Genomic DNA, 22,946 nt, shown 5'->3' on the forward strand with positions numbered 1-22,946 from the left:
TTATTCTCAAGAGATGTCTCAACAGCAGGAGTGTCACCTCAGGTTTTTGTTTTGCTTTTCAGATGATGGGCTGGGAGAAAAGGGATAAGATTTACTGCAAAATGCAATGATCTCCTCTTGTTTGGGACGTTTTTAGCTGTCCCAAACAACAAGAACCCACAAACAAACGATACAATTAATGATAATTTGTTGAGATTACCTTTTTTTCATACCACAGAATATCTCAAAATCTCTTTGCTTATAAGGAATTTTTATATAATGTCTAAAATGGACTGGGGGGGGGGAGAAAGTGTTATTTTCATCAAAACACACACACACAGACTGTTCTGAATCACGGTTCAACCATTCTGGGACTGAATTCTGGACATCGCCTTTGAAAGTAGCTGATCTCCCTCCACAAGTCTCTGCATATATGTCTTGTAAGACCCTGTATTATATGGGGGTTTTTTTGGTTAGTTTCCATTGCATGTTTGGGTGGCCATTAGACACCCCCATGAGTACAAATTTTAACATTAGAACTGGTCTGAGGCTTTAACACTGTAATCATATGCATCAGGTGCACAACCTGTTGTCCCGCCCCCTCCCAATGTTGTTGGACTCTGCCCCCATCAGCTCCTACAAGGGATGGTGGGAGTTGGAGTAAGAGAGCAACTAGAGGGGCGCTGGTTTCTGGGCCTGATAAACATCTGTTCAGAAATTAAGGCTGCAATGCTATACCCAGTCACCCAGGAGAGAACCCTGCTGAATTCAGAGATTCAGCGCATTCCTAACCATACCTCTTCAGAAGTGTGTTCTATTGAATCCAGCAGGGAACATCTTGGTAGACATGCTTAGGGTCGCTCTGCAAGTAGGTGAGTATAGAACTGCTGCCTGACAACAGTCTTTTGCATGTCTACTCAGAAGTAAGTCGCCTGGGAATAAGCTGCACTGAACACTGTTGGATGGAGCTAGTATGAACTGTGCTGCAAACTTAACTTTTCCTCACTTTTCAGAAACAAGGGGAAAGTGCCTCTTGTAACTTGAGAATGGCCAGCGTAGAGCTGAGATGGTCTTGTTCCCAACAATTTAATTCTTCTCTTCTGCAAAACTGAGTATCTAATTTGGTGCCCAAATGCCTCGTATCTTGGATATTACTATGTATTGATTATTTTATTTGATGTTTCATATTTAACAGCATTCAGGGAGTGACATGCAATGGCACGGCACCTGATGTGGTGTATGTTTGATAAGATGCAATGGTGCATAGGTTCTGGTAATAGAGAGCCGTTCACATTTCATGATGCCCACCTGCCTAACTAGGGCACAGGGAGCAAGGTGCTAAGAAGTCTAAGTTGCTCTAATTCTGCAATTAAAATCCCTAAATTTTCAAATTAAAGAGGTATGCAAATAAAGATGTGAATGGTGAAGCTGGCAGTGCCGACACGTGCATGTCATGAAATCCAGCCATTCACAAATTACACAAGTTGCACCTTCCTGGTTTACCAGGTGAAGTTGTTTCCAGCGTTGATGAAAGCAAGGGAGAAGTCGCTGTTATAGATCTGCCATTTTGGCTGAGCGAGGTGCTCCCCCTGCTGTCTGTTCTCTTGCCTGGTGAAGTGTTTTCCCCACCCCCACCCCTGTGTCCCCCCCTTCTCATTTGTTCCATCACATTAGGATCTGATGGCTGATCTCCAGGGAGCTGCCTTGATAAGCGTTTCTCTTGCGGGAGGAGTTGCTGGAGAAGAGGAGGCTGCCTGTGGCTGCATTAGGAGCCAGGACTCTTTCCCTCTCTCTCTCTCTTCTTCAAATGGAGCTGCTGAAGTGGGAGATCTGCTCCAGACCTAAACAGCCTATTGTCACGATGGGTGATGCTTGGCTCAGATACCTGGACCCTTTAGACTTGCTGCGGAAATAGTATAAATATACACGAGATACTAGCAAGCTCAAGCTGCAGGGATCTGCTTCGTATGTAACTGTGTGAGGTTAAGGACGCCTTCAAATGATTGTGGGGTTTTCTTTCTATTTTTTCCCCTTCTGTGCAACCTGCTTTTGGTTGATTATCCTTATTCTAAGCCCACATGGATCCTGTTTCAGTACCTGCCGGTCCTGTATATTTGTTCTTAAATGCTGCACCAAAAGTGGAATGTCCAGTGGAACTTGGGGCTACTTCACCCGTGTGACTTCTTTCTCCCTCCACCCAATATTGTTTAAGGCAGATCACTTTAAAAGGTCAGAGTCTTATACAGATGTCAAGACACTTGAGTCGCAATGTTAACTTCTTGCACAAGAGAGTTTGGGTGGGTCTCCTTCACGCTCGTTCTTGCGAGTGAGTTTCCAGTAGGGGAGTTGCATCGAAGCAGCTGACTTGTTAACGCCGAACCCAACCGATGTTGGACTTCATTGGAAGTTGCCTCTCCATTAAAGAGTGGATCCTTCTAAGAGTCCAGTTCTCAGCTGCCTCCCTGGAAAAACAAAGAACACCCCTTACTGTGTAATGGCAGCAAACACAATGGGGGAAGACGCCTCTAAAATAAAACAAAATATTTGTGGAACGCATTTTGTGTTTTTGTTATTGAACAGTTCGTACTTCTACGCATTTGGGGATAACTTTGATTATAGCCACAATGTTGTAACCTGCCCTTCTTTCATCTAGTGCCATTGATATTTCAGACTCCCAGCTCCCATCATCCCCAGCAAACATGGCTGATGGTCAGTGATTTTGGGAGTTTTAGTTCAACAGCGTCTGGACAGCACCAGGCTTGGGGAAGGCTGCTGTAATATTTGTCAGCTACTGCTTTTATAACATTATTCTACTGGAAATTTTGTTTAATTGAAATACTTCTAAGTGGCTTTTCTGTGCAGCTTGCAAGAGTGAAAATTTATGCATAATGTAAAAAAGAAAAGAACCCTTCCACACACATATCTTCTTTGTTTCCCCAACTGTCCAAGATAAAAACCAATACATGTACTCATTAAACAACTCTTCACAGCACTCCTAGCCCAGAGTCCAAGGCAGGCAGGACTTTATCACCATCCTAGTAACAACTACTTAATATTACTCTAGCTAAAGCTATTGAACCTGGGAGCTTCATATCAGATGATATGGAGGCAATGTGTTCTTGTTGCGTGAGTTCATTTGCTGTGTTTGGCAGAGCTGAGCAAAGAATGTATGCACTGGACCCTCCCCCCAAGAAGCAGAGGCACAGTGAAATATAGCAACTTGTTTCTTATTTCCTTTAAAGAAAAGGCTGTGCTCAGAGTTGTTTACCTTGATTATTTATTTGCAGTCTTCAGCCATAATGGCTCTCAAAGCGGTTTCAGGATAATAAAATCAGATTTATAGGTGGTCCCTGCCGTTCTCACTGTGATGCATCCCTGGAAATATATGCAAGCACTGGAAAAGGTACATTTCTAAAACAGCATGATGGCTCTGGTCTGAGAGAGTACCAGAGGGGAGAGGTTAGACCTTAGCAGCAGGGATGGATTTTGCAGGGTGGTGGGGTTGAGGTGCCCATTAGTAGGCTCTGTCGAGCTTTCACAGGGAGGGAGCAGCAGCAGCATCCTGAATGCTGGGAGGTTGAGAGCCACTGTTTAAATTTTCCATAGTGCCCTGAATTGATACTTTAGGATATGTATGTTTTTCTCTATACATATATGCATCCTGAGCACTAACACTCCAACAGATCTTGCATCCCCATTAGGTTTCCAGGGGGGTCACCAAAGTCACAACTCTGTTTCTCCACGCAGAACAGTTTCAGCTTCTCTGTGTCTTTTAAATGCAAACTGGATCAGATTTCTCTCTCATCCCCAGTGCTATTTTTCTAGAAAAAGAGGTGCCAGAACTCACCATGAACACCTCCCTCATTCTGTTAGAATGGCAATGGTGCCTTACCTGAGAGATGTCGGAACTGAGTTCCTGTGAGTTTCCCCTGGGAAAAAAGCTCAGCTCCTTCCTAACAGAAGCCCACATATGCACATACTCATTAGTAGGGATGGGATTCACAATCACAGACTGACATGACAAGTCCCCCCCCCCTGCAATTCCCTAGGACAAACACTATTCATTTTGCAAAATGGTTCATAAAAACTCAAGCAGGGAACCTTTGGACTATTCTTATCACCTAATTGGCTTTGATTCTTCGAAAAATTATGAGCCCTGTAAATGTAAAGCTTCTCATTACCCATTATCGCCATCCATTTGTACGCCCCCAGAGGTATTGAATTTTATCTTGAGTTGTGCACAATGTGAAGTCATCAAAACGCAACGTCCATTTCAGTTAGTTTTTACAGAATCATACCCTGCTTTTTTAAAGTGTGTATTTGGGTAGAGGAAGTTACTTGGGTGTTGTTTCTGTGAGTGTACCTATCTATCATCTATCTATCTATCTATCTATCTATCATCTATCTATCTATATCTATCTATCATCTATCGATATATTATTTATATATTATTTGCCACAAGAAGATTGGGAAAGAATCAAGGTGAAACAAATCATATGCACATTTTGCTAGGTAGTAACCAGGATTGAACTGGATAGAATTAACTGCAGAATAAACATGCATTGGATCAGGATAAATGTTCTCCATTCCTAATTTATTCTGCCTTCCCCTCACCCCACGCTCTCTCTCTCCTTCCCTCCCCCCCCCTTTTCTCATTCTTCCCTGCACTTGGAGGCCAAGCCCCCATGGTGTTCTCTTGGACTTACTGCTACGTATAGCTGCCGTAGCAAACCTCATCCTCTCTCTTCCTCTCCAAACCTGCTTTTAATAGTCCCCACTCCATGATTTAGAATACATTCACAGGGTGGTATGAATATATAGAAGTCAATGGGTATGGCATGAGACAATGGGTATGGCATGAGTGACTAACACAGAAGTCTTGACTTTCCAGGCCAGGGTATGGGTTGTATTCATGAATTCTGTGTCTTTAACAATGTGCTACTTGCTCAATATAGAAAAGAAACACGACCCCCCCCCCAAAAAAATCCAGTAACATTTACAGTTTAGGTGAAAATATTTACTGCCTGTCCTCCCCAATGTTAGAAAAGTCTCTGGGTTGTTTCCTCTTTCATATGAGAAATAAATGAAAAACATCGCATGATGAACTGAGGGCAAGAAATGAGAATCCTTGTGTAATTAAGAAATGACCTCTGTTTTCTTTATAAAGCTAGGCTCGAACCAGTAAGCTTTACGACCTCCCTCCGCCCCCAAGTGAACAATCCTGTCCTCATGCACTGGAGAGACAAAACAGATAAGAAACACAAGAACAAATGTTAATGGCTCCTTTAGCGCCTCCATAAAACAGAGTTCAAGGAAATACACAGTTCGAGAAACAGTTGCAACATTATAATGCCATCTTCTAAACAGCTGCCCTTCAGGTTTGGTTTTTTTGGCTTTTGTGTGTGTGTGTGCTGCAAAAAAATTTCCTGTGAAAATGCCAACAGTCACTCGAAACCTGATCGGCTCATGAACATGCAAACAAGGAAAAGCTCAGTATCAAATTTGCCTTTTCTGAATGTTGTTTTCACCCCTACTCGTTAGGCAAATAGAAGGGGAAAGTCTTCTGCACAAAGTGAAGTTGTGCGTGCTACAGTTTCCTTTAAAGGAAGAAAGAGACTATTGATTTGAAGTCTGGCACACGTTATGCTGTTTGGGTGAGGCAAAACATGACCTCTTCACCACCTCTACACATACCCTCTGGGAAATGAGAAATTAATAGCCAATAATAGTTCTTCATTGCTGCTTTCTTCACTTGGAACCATGTTGGGAAATCTTCCCAATACAGTATAAGCCTCCTGGCGTGTCATTGGTCCCAGCAAGTATATAAGGAGAGCAGGACAGGGAGACAGTGAATTGCACAGAGGAACAAGGAAGCCATGCATCTGGAGCTGTGTTGCAGGGTTTTTGCAGTCTTGCTCTGTTTTCCCACCTGGATGGAGGCAACTGGTGATTCCAACAAATGCGCAGGTAAGAGATTTTAATTTCTTGCCAGTAAGTAAAGCCATTTTATACCATGTCAGGCCAATGGTCCTGCCAGCTCCATATTGGCAGCTCTCCATGATTCATATGGAGGGTGGGAGGAGAGTCTTCCCCAGTCGTACTTGGAGATGCCATGGTTGAGCCTGGGACCTTCTGCATGAAAAGCATGTGTTCCACAAATGAACCATGGCTTCTTCCACCCTTGGAGAATGCTGGACATCACACAAAGCTCATGATGGGAGGAGTGGTTTCTACATTTTTGTGAGTCGTTTTTACATACTTAAAGGTTGGCATATCCCTGGGTACACAGAAATATATATGCATGTAAATTATTGTTTTTTAAAAGCAAAACACCAAATGGTCTGATGAGGACCTTTGAACTTCTGAAAGCATTCATGTGTCAGATGAGATTTTGTGGGGGGGTGGAGACGGAAGAGGGAACTGGTGTGCTCAAGCCCTTAATAGTTTCTGGTAGATAAACTAGGGTTGGAGGAATGTGAGCTGAGAGGCTAAATAACTCAGCTCCCAGAATTATTTCAGGAGGATGAAAGGGGGGGGGCATATTTTCCAGCTGTTCAGAACCTCCACCCCAAGATATAGCAATAGGTTTCAATCCTGAGTCCTAGAAAGCAAGGCATCGGAGCCTGGGAAAGGGGAAAGATTACTGTTTCCCTTTCCTGAAAAATATCTCTCTCTCTCTCTCTCTCTCTCTCTCTCTCTCTCTCTCTCTCTCTCTCACACACACACACACACACACACACACACACACACGATGGCTATAAGGTTTTCTGAAGCCCTGAGCAAAAGCATTCCTCTTAACAGGTGGGGATACACTGCAACATTTTGTTTTAGGTACCACCTGACATTTATTTCTACCTTTCCCACTTGATTTTCATCCCCCTCTGTGGAATTGTGCTGTCCTTTGAACTGTGACACTGGTGCAGTGCCGACTAGTATTAGGCAAAGGGAGGTGACTGCCTCAAACAGCAGATGTTAGGGCAATGGAAGCACCTGCCTGGCTGTTTTCCCCATGTCCCCCGGTTGAAACTTTCTCCTCTGATAGAGTTGTCAGTGTCACATGCCCTGTCCTATACCCCTATATACTAAGCAGCCAGCCCTGGATCGTGGTCCTCTGCATAATGCCCAGGGGTGTAAGTGTTTACTGAACATAGCAGGGGTAAGGAACTCCTGGTCTGTGGGGCAATTTTGGCCCAGCACAGGTCCCAGTTTGGCCCGTGGAGCCATTTTCCTCAAACCATGCCCACCTGCCCCACACCTGGGCCAATGTGTAACATCAGGTGTGGAGCAGGTAGGGATGCAGCTGGCATGGCTGCACATGCCAGTTCCCCATGGATAGCACAGCTGATCCTTGCAGAGAGAAAGGTTGCTCACTGCTTGTCGGCTGATGGGCGGTGACTTCAAGCCTGCTGCATCAGGGAGGAACTGGATTGTGGAGCTGATCCCTACAGAAAGGGAAGTGTTGAGCATATAGGGATGGCAAAGTTCCTTGACCTGTGCTTCCCAATGACAGAATATCATGGTGACCTGAAAATGGGCAGTTCAAGGACACATTCCAGCCAGGCATAAAAGGTGTGTAGCTTGTTGAAGACTGATGAGGGCCAGAAAAGAGAGGCTTCGAGGGCCACATGTGAGCCTCCCCATTGTTGAAACAGGGTCTAATTTCAGGTGGACACTGACGTTAGCACAGAGGGTGAAATACTACATTTCCTATCTTTTCCCACAGAAGTGAAGATTGTGGGTCTTTCAGGTGATGAGCAGCTTTGCCTTCCTGAAGGGATGTCCTGGGCTTCCTGGAGTGGCAGGAACCCCTGAGAATCCTGGGAGCTGTAGTTTGTTAATGGTCCTCAGAGTTACAGATAGGTAGCCGTGTTGGTCTGCCATAGTCAAAACAAAAAAAATTCCTTCCAGTAGCACCTTAAAGACCAACTAAGTCAGTTCTTGGTATGAGCTTTCGTGTGCATGCACACTTCTTCAGATACACTGAAACAGAAGTTTCCAGACCTCAGAGTTGTTAAGAGACCCCAATTCTCCTCACAGAGCTGCCATTTCCAGAGTTCCCTGAGAAGAGGCATTGATTGTTAAACCACTTTGGGGTTTCTAACTCTGTGAGGGGAGTAGGATCTGTCCCACCTCTTAAAAATAAACATTCCAGATCCTAGATATGCCAAAAACAGAAATAAAGAGAAGCATGGCAATCTTCAGTTCAGCAAAGCCAGGGATTGATTTTGGATGGCAGGTGTGAAACTTGATACCTGCAGCACTTGTTGGGAGGAACTTAGCCTGTAGACTCCCTTCCGTCTACCAGCTGACCTCATGGCTACAACATCAACCTAAGTTTTGTACACTTTCCCCACCCACCCCCTATTTCCCTCAACTCTCTACCCCACCCTTTATGGGTGATATCTGGAGAAGTGGAAAGCGTGCCACAAATTTGTGACATTTGGTGAGTCCTAATCAAGGTATTGCCCAATTGTGGGTTTTGGATTCATTTCGCCTTCAGTGTATTGTTACGATTTGCTTAGTAACAAGTTTGTTTTCTCTAAATATCAGGTGATCGAGGAGATCTTTTGGCCCTCTGCCAATCCGGTGAGTTTCTTTCTTGCTTCTCTTGGGAAATGCACCCTCTGCCATCTAGTGGCTCAACTTTATAATAATCCTCAAACTCTAATAATACAAAATTGCAAGGATGTTGTCGCTTTACAGTTCAGTTTGCCCCAGACAAGTGGCACTGATAACTACAGTGTGACGAGCTACTGGGCCGTCTGGCAGGTGGACCAACGGACAGAGATGCAGGTCAAGGTAATGGGAGGAGGAGAGGCAGGTGGGCAGCTCAGGCGATTAACCCAGGTGAAGCAAAGGGGAGGGATCTGGAGAACAGAGATGACGGTGGGCAGCCCAGGCAAGGGGCCCAGGTGAGGAAAGGATGAAGGAACTGGAGGACAGAGATGCAGGCAAGCCAGCAGGGGGCCCAGGTGAGTTGCAGAGACCTGGTGAGGTCCAAGGTTTTCTTTTGTGAGGTGCAAAGGGAGGGAGGAGGGGTTGGCCAGGGAAGGAAGGTGGGGGTTGACAGAGTTCAAAGGAAGGGGGGCAGCAGTTGATGAGCTGGAAAGGGAGGATGTAGGGGGTTGGCGAGAGAAGCAAGTAGGGCTTCAACCCTAGTGTACTATATGTTGTTGTTTAGTCGTGTCCGACTCTTCGTGACCCCCTGGACCAGAGCACGCCAGGCACTCCTGTCTTCCACTGCCTCCTGCAGTTTGGTCAAACTCATGCTGGTAGCTTCGTAAACACTGTCCAACCATCTCGTCCTCTGTCGTCCCCTTCTCCTTGTGCCCTCAATCTTTCCCAACATCAGGGTCTTTTCCAGGGAGTCTTCTCTTCTCATGAGGTGGCCAAAGTATTGGAGCCTCAGCTTTAGGATCTGTCCTTCCAGTGAACACTCAGGGCTGATTTCCTTAAGAATGGATAGGGTTCATATTTTTGCTGTCCATGGGACTCTCAAGAGTCTCCTCCAACACCATAATTCAAAAGCATCAATTCTTCAGTGATCAGCCTTCTTTATGGTCCAGCTCTCACTTCCATACATCACATAGTACACAAAGACAACAGTGTACTATATAACGATCCACAAACTGCCCCCAAATACCTACGCCATGGGTAGTCAACATGGTGCCACCAGGGATGATGGGAATTGTAGTCCAGCAGCATCTGAAGGGCACCACGTTGCCTACCCTAATTGCTTATGTGACAGTAGTTCCTCAGGACTGCCACGATAAGGAAGCGAGCCCATTGTGAGCTCTTCAAAGCCTCCCACAATTCTCCTTTCTTCAAAGGCATATGCGGACTTTGAAATTCCTCAGCTTTTCTTCCTTCCTTCCTTTCATTCATTCATTCATTCATTATATATGGTTTAACATTCCCTTTTCGTGGTACGAAACGCGACTGAGCTGCTGATAAAATCCCAACATCATTAGGCAAAGCAGGGGCTGCTTCTAAATGCTTCAAAAGCCCCAGTGAATGAAGTTTCACACGCCTTATAAATGTAGAAGTGTTATAAAACGTGGAGATAAAAGGATGTCTCTTTTACCCAAGGGCCAGTTTAAAAATGTGGAGTAAAATTTGTAATCTGCATTAGCGACCTGTAGGAACACTTCTAGGCTAAAAGCAGACAGACTAAACAAGATCACTTTCACAAACACAAATAGCAAAATGAGAAACCCAGCTTTGGTGTGGACATTTTATAGTCTACAATGTGAAAAAGGTGAGCTTTAAACTGTGTCGTAAGCAACAGTAATATTACATTAAACCAGAAGCTCCCAAACCTTTTTGTCCACTGCCCCCTTGGTTCCCCAGTGCTCCCTTACCCCACCCTATAAAAATATTTATTCTGAATATTTTTGGACAGCCCAATAGGGAAGATAATAACATAATAAAATTCACAACAGTCACAATTAATTGCACATTTATTCATAATCCAATTAAAACCAATTAGTTAGATAAATCCAATGAACTTGATCCAGTGATACCAGCTTTCAAAATCTCATTCACACTTCCAGCACTCCCCACCCTAGGTAATCCGCCCCCCCCATCCCCCCAGGGATGGTACCACCCTCTTTGGGAACCGCTGCATTAAACAAGTGAAAATGAACCTATGGAGTTGTCTTAATGCACTGTCATCAATATCTGCAGGTTTTTTCATTGGTAGCACTGATGTTATGGAATTCACTCCCTGCTGGATAAGAGAGGCCCCCATCTGTATTGGCATTCTGCTGGCTTTCGAACTGTTTGCACAGGCATTCCTTTGACCTCTTGACCTATTTAATTGGTGTTCTGGTTTAGCAGGATTTAATTCTGGATTTTAGAGTTGTTTTTGGTTTTTTTTTATTTTGGTGCCATGACTTGGATTTTATAGTTTTAATTGGATCCTTTTATTATGTGTTTTTATTCCAGATGCTTATATCTATCTGAATGATTCTTTCATTGGTTTTTATACTTGTAAACAGCTTAGAAGCCTAATTTGGCATTAAGTGGCATATAAATAGTAATCATAAAACAACATTAATTGGAAACTATGGTGGTGTCCCTAGCTTGCTACGTTTCCTGCCTCCATTGCCTTTCATCTTGCCTTTTGTCATTTGGCATATTCTCCCAGCACCAAGAAGCTGCAAGGAGCTGCTGAGCAAGGGGGAGTTCCTGAGCGGCTGGTACACCATCTATCTGCCGGGCTGCTGGCCCCTGAGGGTCTTCTGTGACATGGATACTGATGGAGGGGGCTGGCTGGTGAGTGGCTGCTTTGAGGTGAAGGCAGCGCTACTGCAGTATACTACGCCCTGTATTGTTATTGGGATTTTTTGCTCCCGTTGGGTTTGATAATTTATTTATTAAACTTATTCACCGCTTGTCATCTAAATGGTCTCCAAGTAATTTGCACTAAAAAAAACATATACACACATAACATAGAGAAGAAAATTCATGTAAAACATTAACATTCCATACAACATGGGAAAATCTCTCTCTCTCTCTCCCTCCCTCCCTCTCTCTCTCTCTCTCTCTCACACACACACACACACACACTTACAGCAATGGAAAACTTTGTAATTATGCTAACATAAGAACATGGCAGTTTTTCCAACCCACTAACCAGCAGATTAAAATGAAAACACAAACACTGATCCTCCTGCACTCCGTTGCCCAGAAGTTGGCCGCCTTAAAAATCCCCTACCCATACCTTCCAACACGACGCAGCCCAAATCCAGGATGTCATTATTCCAGCTCCGCATTTCCATGCCTGTGAAACCTAGGGTGGGAAGCCTCTTGCACTCCAAATGATGCTGGATTCGAACTCTTAGCAGCCCTATCAGGCATGGTCAATAGCTAAGGGTGCTAGGATGTGAAGTCAAGCCATAGCCCCTGCCACTCAAACACTGGATGTGAGAGGCTGAATGAGAAAACAATACATTTACAGGCGATGTACTCATTTTTTCTGCTGTGTTTGTTTCTATATCTCTTTCTCAGGTGTTTCAGAAGCGGTTGGATGGGTCTGTTGATTTCTACCGTACCTGGAATGACTACAAGAAAGGCTTTGGGAACCAGCTATCGGAATTCTGGCTGGGCAACGAAAACATTCATCTCCTGACACGGGAGGGTAACCCCGCCTTTGATCTGGGGATAAGGGTGGAGGGGAAATTAGATTTGGTTTACAATGTAAGCTGAAGTTGCACAGCCATACCTTGAAATCCACACTTCTCTGAATTTTGCAGTGCAGTTCTCCAGCTAAGTAATGTTACAAAAAGTGCATGTGCAAGGGTAAAGTCTGCATACAAATGAGGTAAAGTCTGCATACAAATGAATGTATTAGAAACAGCGTACTATTGGGGGAAATAGTGTGCATAAATGTGTATATTCACACACAAATGCATTCATTCATTCAAAACTGATGTAAACATGTGGGGAACTGAACTTAAAACTGGAAATCTGAAAGAAACCAGAAAGGACTTATGTGCCAATTCCTATCTGGAAAAACATTCTTTCCAGGCCAGTAGCAGGGACCTGCCATGCTATTGTGAGCCTCTGGGAGGCAAAAAAGAGCTGTGTTTTTATTCCATCACAACAATAATATTGGATTTATTTGCAGCAGCCTATCTGTGCAGGATTTTAAAATACAATGTCTCCACTACCCTCTTCCACCCCACTCTTCTGATAGCAGCCCCCAGTTCAAAATTTAAGACACCCAGTGATCTGTTTTGATATGACAGGCGCAAGAACCATTTTTTAGGCAGCCCTGTTTAGGGAAGCTTTTCATGTTCAATAGGTTATTGTATTTTAGTGTTTTGTTGGAAGCCGCCCAAAGTGGCTGCGAAAACCCAGCCAGATGGGCGGGGTATAAATTCTTCTTCTTCTTCTTCTTCTTCTTCTTCTTCTTCTTCTTCTTCTTCTTCTTCTTCTTCTTCTTCATATTATTATTATTATTATTATTATTATTATTTTATTTTCATCCTGAGGACCACGTCCCCAACCTTCTAGAGGCTGCTTTGGAAATATTTCTTGTGCCACATCGCACATAAGTTTTTCAAGTGTGCAAAAGGCAAAGTTGTGCTGAATTTCTGTCCTCTTTTCCTTAGGGGAGCACCAGCTGCGTGTAGACTTGGTAGACTTTGACGACCGCAAAACCTTTGCTCATTACCAGTCCTTCCAGCTCAGGGGAGAAGAGGAGAAGTATCAGCTTGTCCTGGGGCAATTCCTGGGTGGCACTGCAGGTGAGGGGGACTTCAAACCTGCTTTCCACATGCACTGTGGTCTGGTTTGCATGCTGCTTTAAACCAGGAGTGGGGAACTGGACCTGGTCAGTGGCATTTAGTGCATATACTGGAGATAACGGATCTCTGATATCAGATGGTATCAGGTGACTGACAGGTCGGCATGGTTTGCCTAAAATGGTCATCTGGGCCAAATGCAGAGGCCTGGTGGGCGGGCCTAATTAGGCCCACAGGCCAAAGGCTCCCGGCTACCATTTTAAATTATAGTTAAGCTTACCTATGGTTTGAAGGTGAATGTACAGTGCGCTGGTGCACCTGGTGAGATTTCTCCTCCCTGCTTGCTCTGCTACAGTGCTGTGAGCTAAGTCATCATTAGAACTTGGACTCGTGGTTTGTCTCTCTCCAAACAGACTAAGAACTTTAAGCAAGGTTTGTTCTTGGTTTGTTTGTAGGGGGGAAATAAACCACAACTCTGGGTTTGGATGAAACACAGAGCCAAACTATGGCTTAGCACAGTGGCAGCAGGAGCAGGGAGGAATGAAGGGATATAGCAGGCCAACAGTTACCCACCCCTGCTCTATTCTAGCCTGCTGCTGTCAGGTATATGGTGAACATGGTGAATCAAGGATGATCCAACAGCTGTTGTACATGGAATTGGAGGGGAGGCAAATCTTGTCCTTTTCCTCAGGCAGCTAAATATATTGAGCTGGCCCTGTCACTTTGAAGACCAACATATTTAGTATTCACTCATTCCAGACCTGGGATTGCTGTTTTGTTACTCCAGCAATGGCTGCTGTTGGAAGTGTAACAGCAGAGATCATCCTGGGTGCAACTAAAGAGTTAATTCTGTTACTGTTATAGTCAGCTAGCCAAGAGGGGAGGTGTGGCTTAGCAACTAGGCAAAGCAGCTTGATGTTTGCTGAGGTAGCACATGCTCTGATTGGTTATGTTGCCCTGAGGGAGTTTTCCTCAGTATGCTTGGTTGACGTACAAGGCTTCTGCCAAAAGAAAGACAAAACCTCTGTTCCTTTCTTGTCACATTATACACTGTTTTTGTTCAATTTCCTCAGTGAATGGTTATCAGGATTTCTCTTTTCACTGCACTCCATTTGCATTATTTAAGTGACTTAGCTAGGAGCTGCCAGGTCTCCAGCTCCTGACAGACGCATCACTGGCACCTTACCTGCCCCCACCCGTTCCTAGAGCTACCATTTAAATTTCCTACAGTGCCCTGGAGCCATACTGCATTGGGGGCACTGTGGGACATTAAAATGGTTGTTCTCACACCCAGCAGCCGCTCAATGCTGATCAAAGGGCTGCTTCTCCTCCCAACCAGATGAGCTCACTAGGGCCTACTGACATGGAAAAGGCACTTTGACCGAAGCTCCCTCAGACCCAGAGGCACTGATGCTGTGGGGGGCGGGAAGAGAAATGTAATGGGCAGCAGACAAAGGGAAAAAAAGAGCACTTTTACACCACCTCTTTCTGCTCTGCAGGTGACTCCATGACCTTTCACAGCGGGCAGCGTTTTTCCACCCATGACAATGACAATGACAGTGGGACACAGAACTGCGCTGTCACTGTGCATGGAGCTTGGTGGTATCTCAACTGCTATAGGTCCAACCTGAACGGAGGCTATCCTATTGGTGATCGGAAAGGGCAGACCTATGGCATTGACTGGGCAACTGGCAAGGGCGTTGGCACCTCCTACAAGCGCACAGAGATGAAGATTCGCTAAAGAGATCCCATTTGAGGCCTAGAAAGCAACCAAAGGGAATGAGTAAAGCAAAAATTAAGCAGCTATATGGGTGTTTGTGTGTCTCTTTATTTTGCATGAGGGATTATTCTGCTTCCAAAATCCGTTCAAGCTTTTAATAGGTGAGGGAGAGGCTCCATTAGGGCAAAACGTTTACTGTCCATACTGAGGATGCCTAAGAAGCAAAACATTTCAAATCACAAAGGCCAAAATCAATAATAATAAAAATACAATCCAGCCCAAAGTACCTGGTTTATTCAACAAAATACTCAAATATTGAAACTGCAGCTAGCTATTTATTTATTTGTTTGTTAGCTACTTGATCAAAGAGCTCTCTAAGCAGTGTGAAAATAAAACACACCTAAAGTCCACCACTGCCAGTTAGAATACTTAATATTTGGCAACCTTTGTAAATGGATATGTCTGACTTTGTTTTGAGTTAAATGAAGCAGTCCCCTCTAGCCTAATTCTGGCAATATTCACACCATACATTCAATGCACTACAATACCTCTTTAAACGGTCATGACTCCCCACAAAGAATTCTGGGAGCTATAGTTCATTAATGGTGCCGACAGCTGTTTGGAGAGCAGTATTCACCTCCCAAACTGTAAGTGGGATTGTTTGTTGAACCGCTCTGATAACTGTAGCTCTGTGAGGGGAATCGGGGCCTCCTCACAGCTATCAGTACGCTTAGCAAACTACAGCTCCCAGAATCCTTTGAAGCCATGGCTGTTTAGTAGTGTAGTGTTTTAAATGGGCGGTGTGAACTGTCTGCTGTGACTGGCAACAGCTTTCCAAGGTTTCAAGCGGAGTCCTTTCGTTTTCCAGTCCTGATTTTTTGCGGGAGATTTTAATAGGAGAGAGCAGAGGACAGGATGTCCTCGGCCTCAAGTTAAGTCTCTATCCAGTTCACTTTGGTTGCCAAGGGAGGTTATGTAGGGATATTAAAATGTTTGACAAGGCAATTTTCAACCATGGGTCATATCTGGATGAGAAAGAGGCATTAATAAAGCTAGGGCTGTAATCAGGAAGACCGTGAGTGCATTGGTATTGGAAAAGTGAGTCAAAATAGGCTTCAGGCCTATCCATTCTCTGTTTTCATACTGCCATTAACCTCTTTACTTCTTCCACCAGGTATTTCCATTTGTTTTCTGTTGTCAGACTGTGGTTGTCTACTTGACTGATACTGGTTTTATATCAACTTAGCTGATCGTTCCCACCCAAGCATTCTGGGAATTGTATTTTGCTAAGGATGCTGACAATTCCCTGTTAGCAGCCTCTAGCACTGGCCTCCCATCACACAACAGCAATTATCATAGTTCTGAGGGAAGTAGTAATACCTGTTAAAAGTATACTAACAAACATATAGTTATGAACACCTCGTTTCTCTGAGTGGTGAGAAATCCCAGGAGTTGTGGAACAGCACTTAACCAATTTTGTTTCCTTTTAGGGAGGAGATCACTGGAGACTCCTGGGTGGTTTGTAATATTTACGTTTATTTACAAATTTATTTAGTTACTTAATTTCACAGCATTTGATTGTAACTAAAACTCTTGAGTGATTTAACAAAAAAGACTCCCAGCAATATTAAAACATTACAAGTATCAGTTAAAACAACAACAACAGGTAAAAACAAGTATTAAGAACATTCAAAATATCATTAAAATCAGCAATGCCAAAAAGAAATTAAAACACATGTCTGGATTCTGCAGATAGGCTCCATGGTTCATTTTGCATAACATAAATCCCTGCATATTTTACATAAACTAAAACATTCAGTGTTCCATTATAACATCCATCAAAACTTATTTACACTGTTGAATTTATCTGCCAATGTTTTCAAGTGCACACAATTTGACCCCACATATTCAATAAACATTTTCCAATCTTCCTTAAACGTATGTTCTTCTTGTTCTCTTATTCTATATGTTAGGTTCGCAAGCTGCGCATATTCCATCAGTTTAAATTGCCATAGGCAAATATGTTTTAAGCAGGCACCAAAGGATACAACAAAACTCCTGAATAATGGAAACAGGCAGGGAGTTCTAAAGTGAAGGTGCTGCCACACTAAAATATTAACAGTGTCAGTTAACAGTGCCAGTTCCACAGATCAAAGTGGCCGATTGGATATATATATATATATGGGAGGGGGTAGCGGTCCTGAAAGTAAACAGGTCCCAAACTGTTAAGGGCTTTATATACTAATAGTAACACCTTGAACTTGGCCCAATAGCAAATTGGCAATCCGTGCAGGTCTCTGAGGAAAGGTGTTAGATGCTGACAGGGTCGCATCGCTGTCAGCATCCTGCACAAGCTGTGGTTTTCCAGATCCAAGGAGCAAAAGCAAAGCCCCACATAGAGCACACTGCAGTAATCCAATCCTGAAGTAACGAAAGCTTGAACCACTGGGGCCAAGCTTTCCTAATCCAGGAAGTGCCTTTTCTGTCATCCTGTCCGCAGATAGCCAGTGAGGCCACCTGGGCTTCCAATGACAAAGATGGACATAGCATCTGCAGACTGTGAACCTGCTCCTTCAGGGGCAGTGCAACCCCATCCAGGGCAGGCAGTTGGTCAGTTTCTCAGGGGCACTGAAGCCACTCACCCACAGCATCTCCATCTTGCCAGGTTTCAAGCTGAGCTTGTTTCTCCTCATCCATCTCACCCACTGTGACTACACAGCCCCTCCATTTTATGGAGAAATGGAGCTGAGTGTCATTGGCCCACTGATGGCACCTTGCCCTAAAACTAATGACCTCTCTCAGTGGATTCATATACCGGTAGATATTAACTCGCACTGGAGATAAGACAGTTCCCTGCTGGAATTAGTGCTTCCGCCTTTGTTTACTTGTGTCTTACTGGAACCTACAAGAAAGTTAATATGTTTCTAAACTGGTAAAGGTCAGACAGGTATTCTGCATTTCCTTTCTTCTTTTTTTAAACAAAATAATTATGTTTTAATATACTATAACATTGTATTTCCTATACTTGTCACTTCCAAGGAAAGTATGCTTAATCATTTATCCATGGTATTTTGAAGCTTATTTATCACTTTAACAACAGAAATGCATCAAATAATTCTAGCTGGTTATTACTTTTAATATCATGGATGGGGGCCATAAACTTGCAAACTGCTTTCACGTCTGTCTTTCTCTCATTCTTCCACTGAAAGCAGTTCTGGAATTCATTATTATTATTATTATTGTTGTTGTTGTTGTTGTTGTTGTTGTTGTTGTTGTTAAATAATACCCCACCCATCTGGCCAGGTCTCCCCAGCCACTCCGGGCGGTTCCCAACAGAACACTAAAAACAGAATAAAACATCAAACACTAAAAACTTCCTTAAACAGGGCTGCCTTCAGATGTCTTCTATAAGTCAGATAGTTGTTTATTTCCTTGACGTCTGATGGGAAGAAGTTCCACGGGGCGGGTGCCACTACCAAGAAGGCCCTCTGCCTGGTTCCCTGTAGCTTTGCTTCTCGCAATGAGAGAACCGCCAGAAGGCCCTTGGCGCTGGACCTCAGCATCCGGGCAGAATGATGAGGGTGGAGATGCTCCTTCAGGTATACTAGGCCGAAGCCATTTAAGGCTTTAAAGGTCAGCACCAACACTTTGAATTCAGTGCCTAGCAAAATTTTGTCCAGCTCCCATTGAATTCCCAGTCATTGTATGATTTGACCATTATTCTTCCAATATCCCAAATTTGGAAAGGATTAAAAATTCAATATATCCCATTATATCTTCAATGGTGTTTTTTTTTTTTTAAAAGAATCCCCCTCATTTAACTTTATCACAGTTCCATTACATATGCAAGAAATCAGCCCCCTGTTCCTTTCAGATCCAGCGTCGATACTCAACCTTTCCTAATCAGAGGTTAAATACCAACAATCATAGAATCATAGTTAGAAAGGACCACAATCGTCATCTGGTCCAACCCCCTGCAATGGAGGAATCTTTTGCTCAATGTGGGGGCTCAAACCCACAACCCTGAGATTAAGAGTCTTATGTTCTACCAACTGACATTATAATAATTCCCCATCATATGTGTTGGTAGTGACTCAGCCAAATGTGTAATCTATTTTAACATGGTTCTCTGATATAAATTTACTTGTAACATCTTTTGCCATCTTAACTTGACGTCATTAATTTTTTCTCATTGGGTGTTCTGCATTTCAGAACACTTTAGTACAGGGATGTGAAAGCTCTGGCAGAATACACTCTGGGGTTTCTAAATGGTTAATGAGGAGGAACAGGACATTGTTGTACAGGAAAGGGCCAATGGAAAAATTGCAGCTGCTGGAGAATACCTTAATGGCCTTGGCAAGTATTCTATATGTTAGGGAAATTACAGGTCAGTGGCCTGCAATTACTAGGAAAGAGTTGGAGGTTTTTATGGAAGGTTGAAAACCATTTTTGCTACACCTTTCTCTCAAAGTGCGCAAAAAGCAGGGTTGGAAACCCTCCTTTACCCCAGCCCACATGGTCAAGGTTTCTGTCTGCCCTGCATGTTTTTGGCATCTGTCTGTCTCTGGAGACAATGGAAGAATACACTGGGGGGGGTGTAAAATCAAACCATTGGAGAGTTATAGTGCCCTTTGTGGCTGTAGAGACCAAAATGGGATAGAAATGTTTTATTGCACTTGGGGTAGATGAAGCCCTCTGGTTTTGCTGCTACAGATACACCATGGCGTTTCTTCTCCCCTCCCAGCGGTCCCTTCTTGCCCTCCACTGACTTTTTCTGTTTAGGGTAAGGTTACCAGATTTTTTTTCAAAGAATCCGGGGACACTTTTATTTTTGAAAAGAGAAAAAAAAGTTATTAAAAAAGGTTCTTTTTCCTTTTAAAAAAGAATATCTTCTCTTCTGTGGTCTCCTCTGTCGTGCGGCCTTCCTCTGGGCCTTGGCCTGCTCTCTTGGAGTGTTAGCCGCCATGGAGTAGGCTCGGGTCAGGCCTGGGCTTGGCCACATGTCCTTGCCCTCCTGGTGCTCTCCTACCTCTCCTTCTCAGCAGCACAACAAGGTAGGGGCTCCCCTCTTTTTTTTCTCCTTCCTCTTTCTTTCTCTCTCTTCCTTCTCCTCCTCTTCTTCTTCTGCCTGCGTTGGCTCCAGGGTTCTCCTGGCTCTGGAGCGCTGCTGGGCAGTCGGCTGGGTGGCCGGGCGCTTTCACTCCCAGCTTGATTTGGGTCATGGGGGAGGAGGTCAGCGGTTCCCCCAGTTGTCACGCCAGGCATCCTTGGTTCCCCCTCGGCAGTGGCAGTCTCAGCAGCCCAGAGCCAGCCTGGTAGCACAATTGGCTCTGGCTGGCTTCAGGAGCTGCTTGCTGCTGTGGCGCCCACCATTTAGCCTCGCCAGAAGTCCCCATATTTTGAGTCTTGTGCCGTTGAACCAACCATGCAACATTCATTCCCTACTAATAAATCTACAACACTTAAAATATAAATCCGGGGACATTAAATGAAATCCAGGGACATTCCGGGGATGGATTTTGTCCGGGGACAGATTTGTAAATCCGGGGACTGTCCCTGGGAAATGGGGACGTCTGGTAACCATAGTTTAGGGTCTGTGTTCAAGTATTTATTGTGCCTGTGCAGGTGTCACAATGAAAATGCATTTTGCGTTATTTCAGCATAGTTCTAGTAAGTAGGAAACACTAATAAAATGGGGGGGGGGGGCTCCCAAAAGTGCACCAGAGTGCAAAAGCAAATATAGGGAAGGGGCCAAAATAACCTTATATTTCAGCAGTAACTGCAGATGTGTAACAGGTTCTTTTTTTTATTAACAGATTTTTCCACAGTAAGGGGAAATCTGGGTTGAATGTTGTTGTTGGGTTTTTTTTAAAAAATGGGCTTTCATTTTGATAGTGACATGTAGACACTGTAAAACACTTGAGTGCACGCGTAACACCAATTCCACAATAAACTCCCACCTGGAAGCATCTTGAAACCAGCCAAGAGAACCACATGAGTTTTTAAAGTGACTAAAAATTGTGAGCAAGAGACATGCTGAGTAAGCAGTAGTGAAGTTAGGTGATTTTTGACTGGAGGGGCTGGGGGTGGTAGTGATCTTACAAACACTCCACACTTTTGATGGAAATGTGAATTACTTTAGCATGTGGTACACCAGTCGTCCTGTGGTTTGAGGGCTCTCCTGCTCACTCTGTCCAAAAGTCCTGCACTGATGACACCAATGGAAAAAGAACAGTAATTTTTCAGCCTGGAAAGATTTTTATTACTTTCCCTTAGGCTCACACAGGAAGCTTATACGGAGTCATCCCACTGCTCCATCTGGCTCAGTATGGTCTACACACAAACTGGGAGATTTCTCCCAGTCCTATGTGGAGATGCCAGGAATTGAGCCTGAGCTAAAAACAACTTTTGTTTAAAAGAACTTCCTTATGTTGCTCCTCACACCCTTTAAGAGAGAAAAAGGGGATTCCCCACCACAATTACTTAAGCACATAGTAAGGATGATGGTAATCAGAAAAAAAATCCAGAATGAGGCAAGTCCTGTGCAGGCCAGGCTTAGGTGGGTAGAATATTTCCACTCTTGGGTGGCATATAAGAAAACCAACAACAAACCAGAAGTGTTCCAGTTCTTAGAAGCAAACTCTCATTCTTTGGAAAGTGACGTGGGACAAATTTACTAACAGAGTGATCCAGTCTAGGCAATGCACCCGCTGACCTCCTGCTGGCAGGACTGTCTGGAGAAGACGGGGAAAATTAACTGTAGACTTTTACACCTCTCCATCCCTGGTGGTTGTTTTTCCTTCCATATGCCCTCTTTCAGTTCTCCACTTCCTCTCTCTCCTGCCTCAACTAAGAACCAGTAGGACTTACTTGTGCTCTTAAGAGTTTTCCATGCATCAGCACCAGGTGTTTTCTCCAGGTCGCAGCCTCCAACCCACACAGCCCCACCCCGATTCTAGTACCAACACATCCTCATTACAAAAAGCTTCAGAAATACTACTGGTGTCTTCACACATCAACCTGCAGTATTCCATCGCCCAGGGAGGTTCAATGACCAGGAATGGCATGTTCCAGGCTGCCACGTCAGTGCAGTGGAGGCAGTGCAGGATTTGCACACAAGCTGAATACCAATTCATAAATAAATACACTACATTTCAAGTTTTACGCAACTGGTTAAAAAAGTAAGAAAACCAGGGAAACAGGCTCTAAAACAGACATTATTGTTCTGATGTGACAAAAATATACAGTACGTAATCGCCACAATGTTATATGTCATGTTTGGTTTAAATCTGCAGAAATCAGCATTTCTTTGGGCCAGGTGTCCATAAGCTGACAAACAGCATTGGCGGCAGGTGACATCAGGTGCAGGATATGCAGCATCTTAAATGTGATTTAGAACTGGCAGGTGTGAGGAGCCTCTGGCCCTCCTAGTGTTGCTAAACTACAACTCCCATCATCCCTGGCCAATGGCCATGCTTGCTGGGGCTTATGGGGGTTGTAGTTCAGCAGCATCCAGAGAGCCAGAGGTTCCCCCACCTGGTTTAGGGCCATAACATGACATAATCCTACCCTGTGTGGCCCTGAGGCCCACCTGAGAGCTGTCCAAGGTCCACTGTTTCAGAAACACTGACCTGCCGTAGCTCTCCAGAATTTTACAGCTGCTGGCTGAAATCACATTAATCATGCTCTGTAAAGGTAAAGGGACCCCTGACCATTAGGTCCAGTTGTAGCCGACTCTGGGGTTGCGGCGCTCATCTTGCTTTATTGGCCGAGGGAGCCGGCGTACAACTTCTGGGTCATGTGGCCAGCATGACTAAGCCGCTTCTGGCGAACCAGAGCAGCGCATAGAAACGCCGTTTACCTTCCTGCTGGAGCGGTACCTATTTATCTACTTGCACTTTTGGTGTGCTTTCTAACTGCTAGGTTGGCAGGAGCTGGGACAGAGCAACAGGAGCTCACCCCGTCACAGGGATTTGAGCCGCCGACCTGATCGGCAA

General features: G+C 44.3%; 2 protein-coding genes and 1 long non-coding RNA gene across 3 annotated transcripts in view; 2 read left to right on the forward strand and 1 right to left on the reverse strand.

Moving 5' to 3' along the window:
• CD164L2 (CD164 molecule like 2) overlaps positions 1-2,535 on the forward strand; it is a 38,943-nt gene extending 36,408 nt beyond the window's left edge. Inside the window, exon 6 of the mRNA XM_083751004.1 lies at positions 1,654-2,535. Coding sequence (XP_083607130.1) covers positions 1,654-1,660 — 7 coding nt within the window. The 3' untranslated portion in view covers positions 1,661-2,535. The remainder of the gene's footprint in view (positions 1-1,653) is intronic.
• A 2,982-nt stretch (positions 2,536-5,517) lies between these two features.
• Positions 5,518-15,035, forward strand: LOC310849953 (ficolin-2-like). The gene is made up of 6 exons (XM_083750984.1): positions 5,518-5,946; positions 8,530-8,565; positions 11,129-11,256; positions 11,992-12,121; positions 13,098-13,232; positions 14,729-15,035. The coding sequence occupies exons 1-6, from the start codon at positions 5,856-5,858 to the stop codon at positions 14,968-14,970; spliced, it is 762 nt and encodes a 253-aa protein (XP_083607110.1). The 5' UTR covers positions 5,518-5,855; the 3' UTR covers positions 14,971-15,035.
• LOC310849989 lies at positions 6,835-8,523 on the reverse strand. Its single transcript, XR_014567171.1, has 3 exons — positions 7,981-8,523; positions 7,177-7,822; positions 6,835-7,143 (listed from the first exon to the last, which is right to left on the reverse strand). It is a non-coding gene; the product is annotated as an uncharacterized lncRNA (long non-coding RNA).
• Positions 15,036-22,946: the final 7,911 nt, after the last annotated feature.

The sequence above is a fragment of the Podarcis gaigeae genome (genome assembly GCF_964106915.1).
Source record: "Podarcis gaigeae genome assembly, chromosome: 8".
Taxonomy (NCBI): Eukaryota; Metazoa; Chordata; class Lepidosauria; order Squamata; family Lacertidae; genus Podarcis; species Podarcis gaigeae.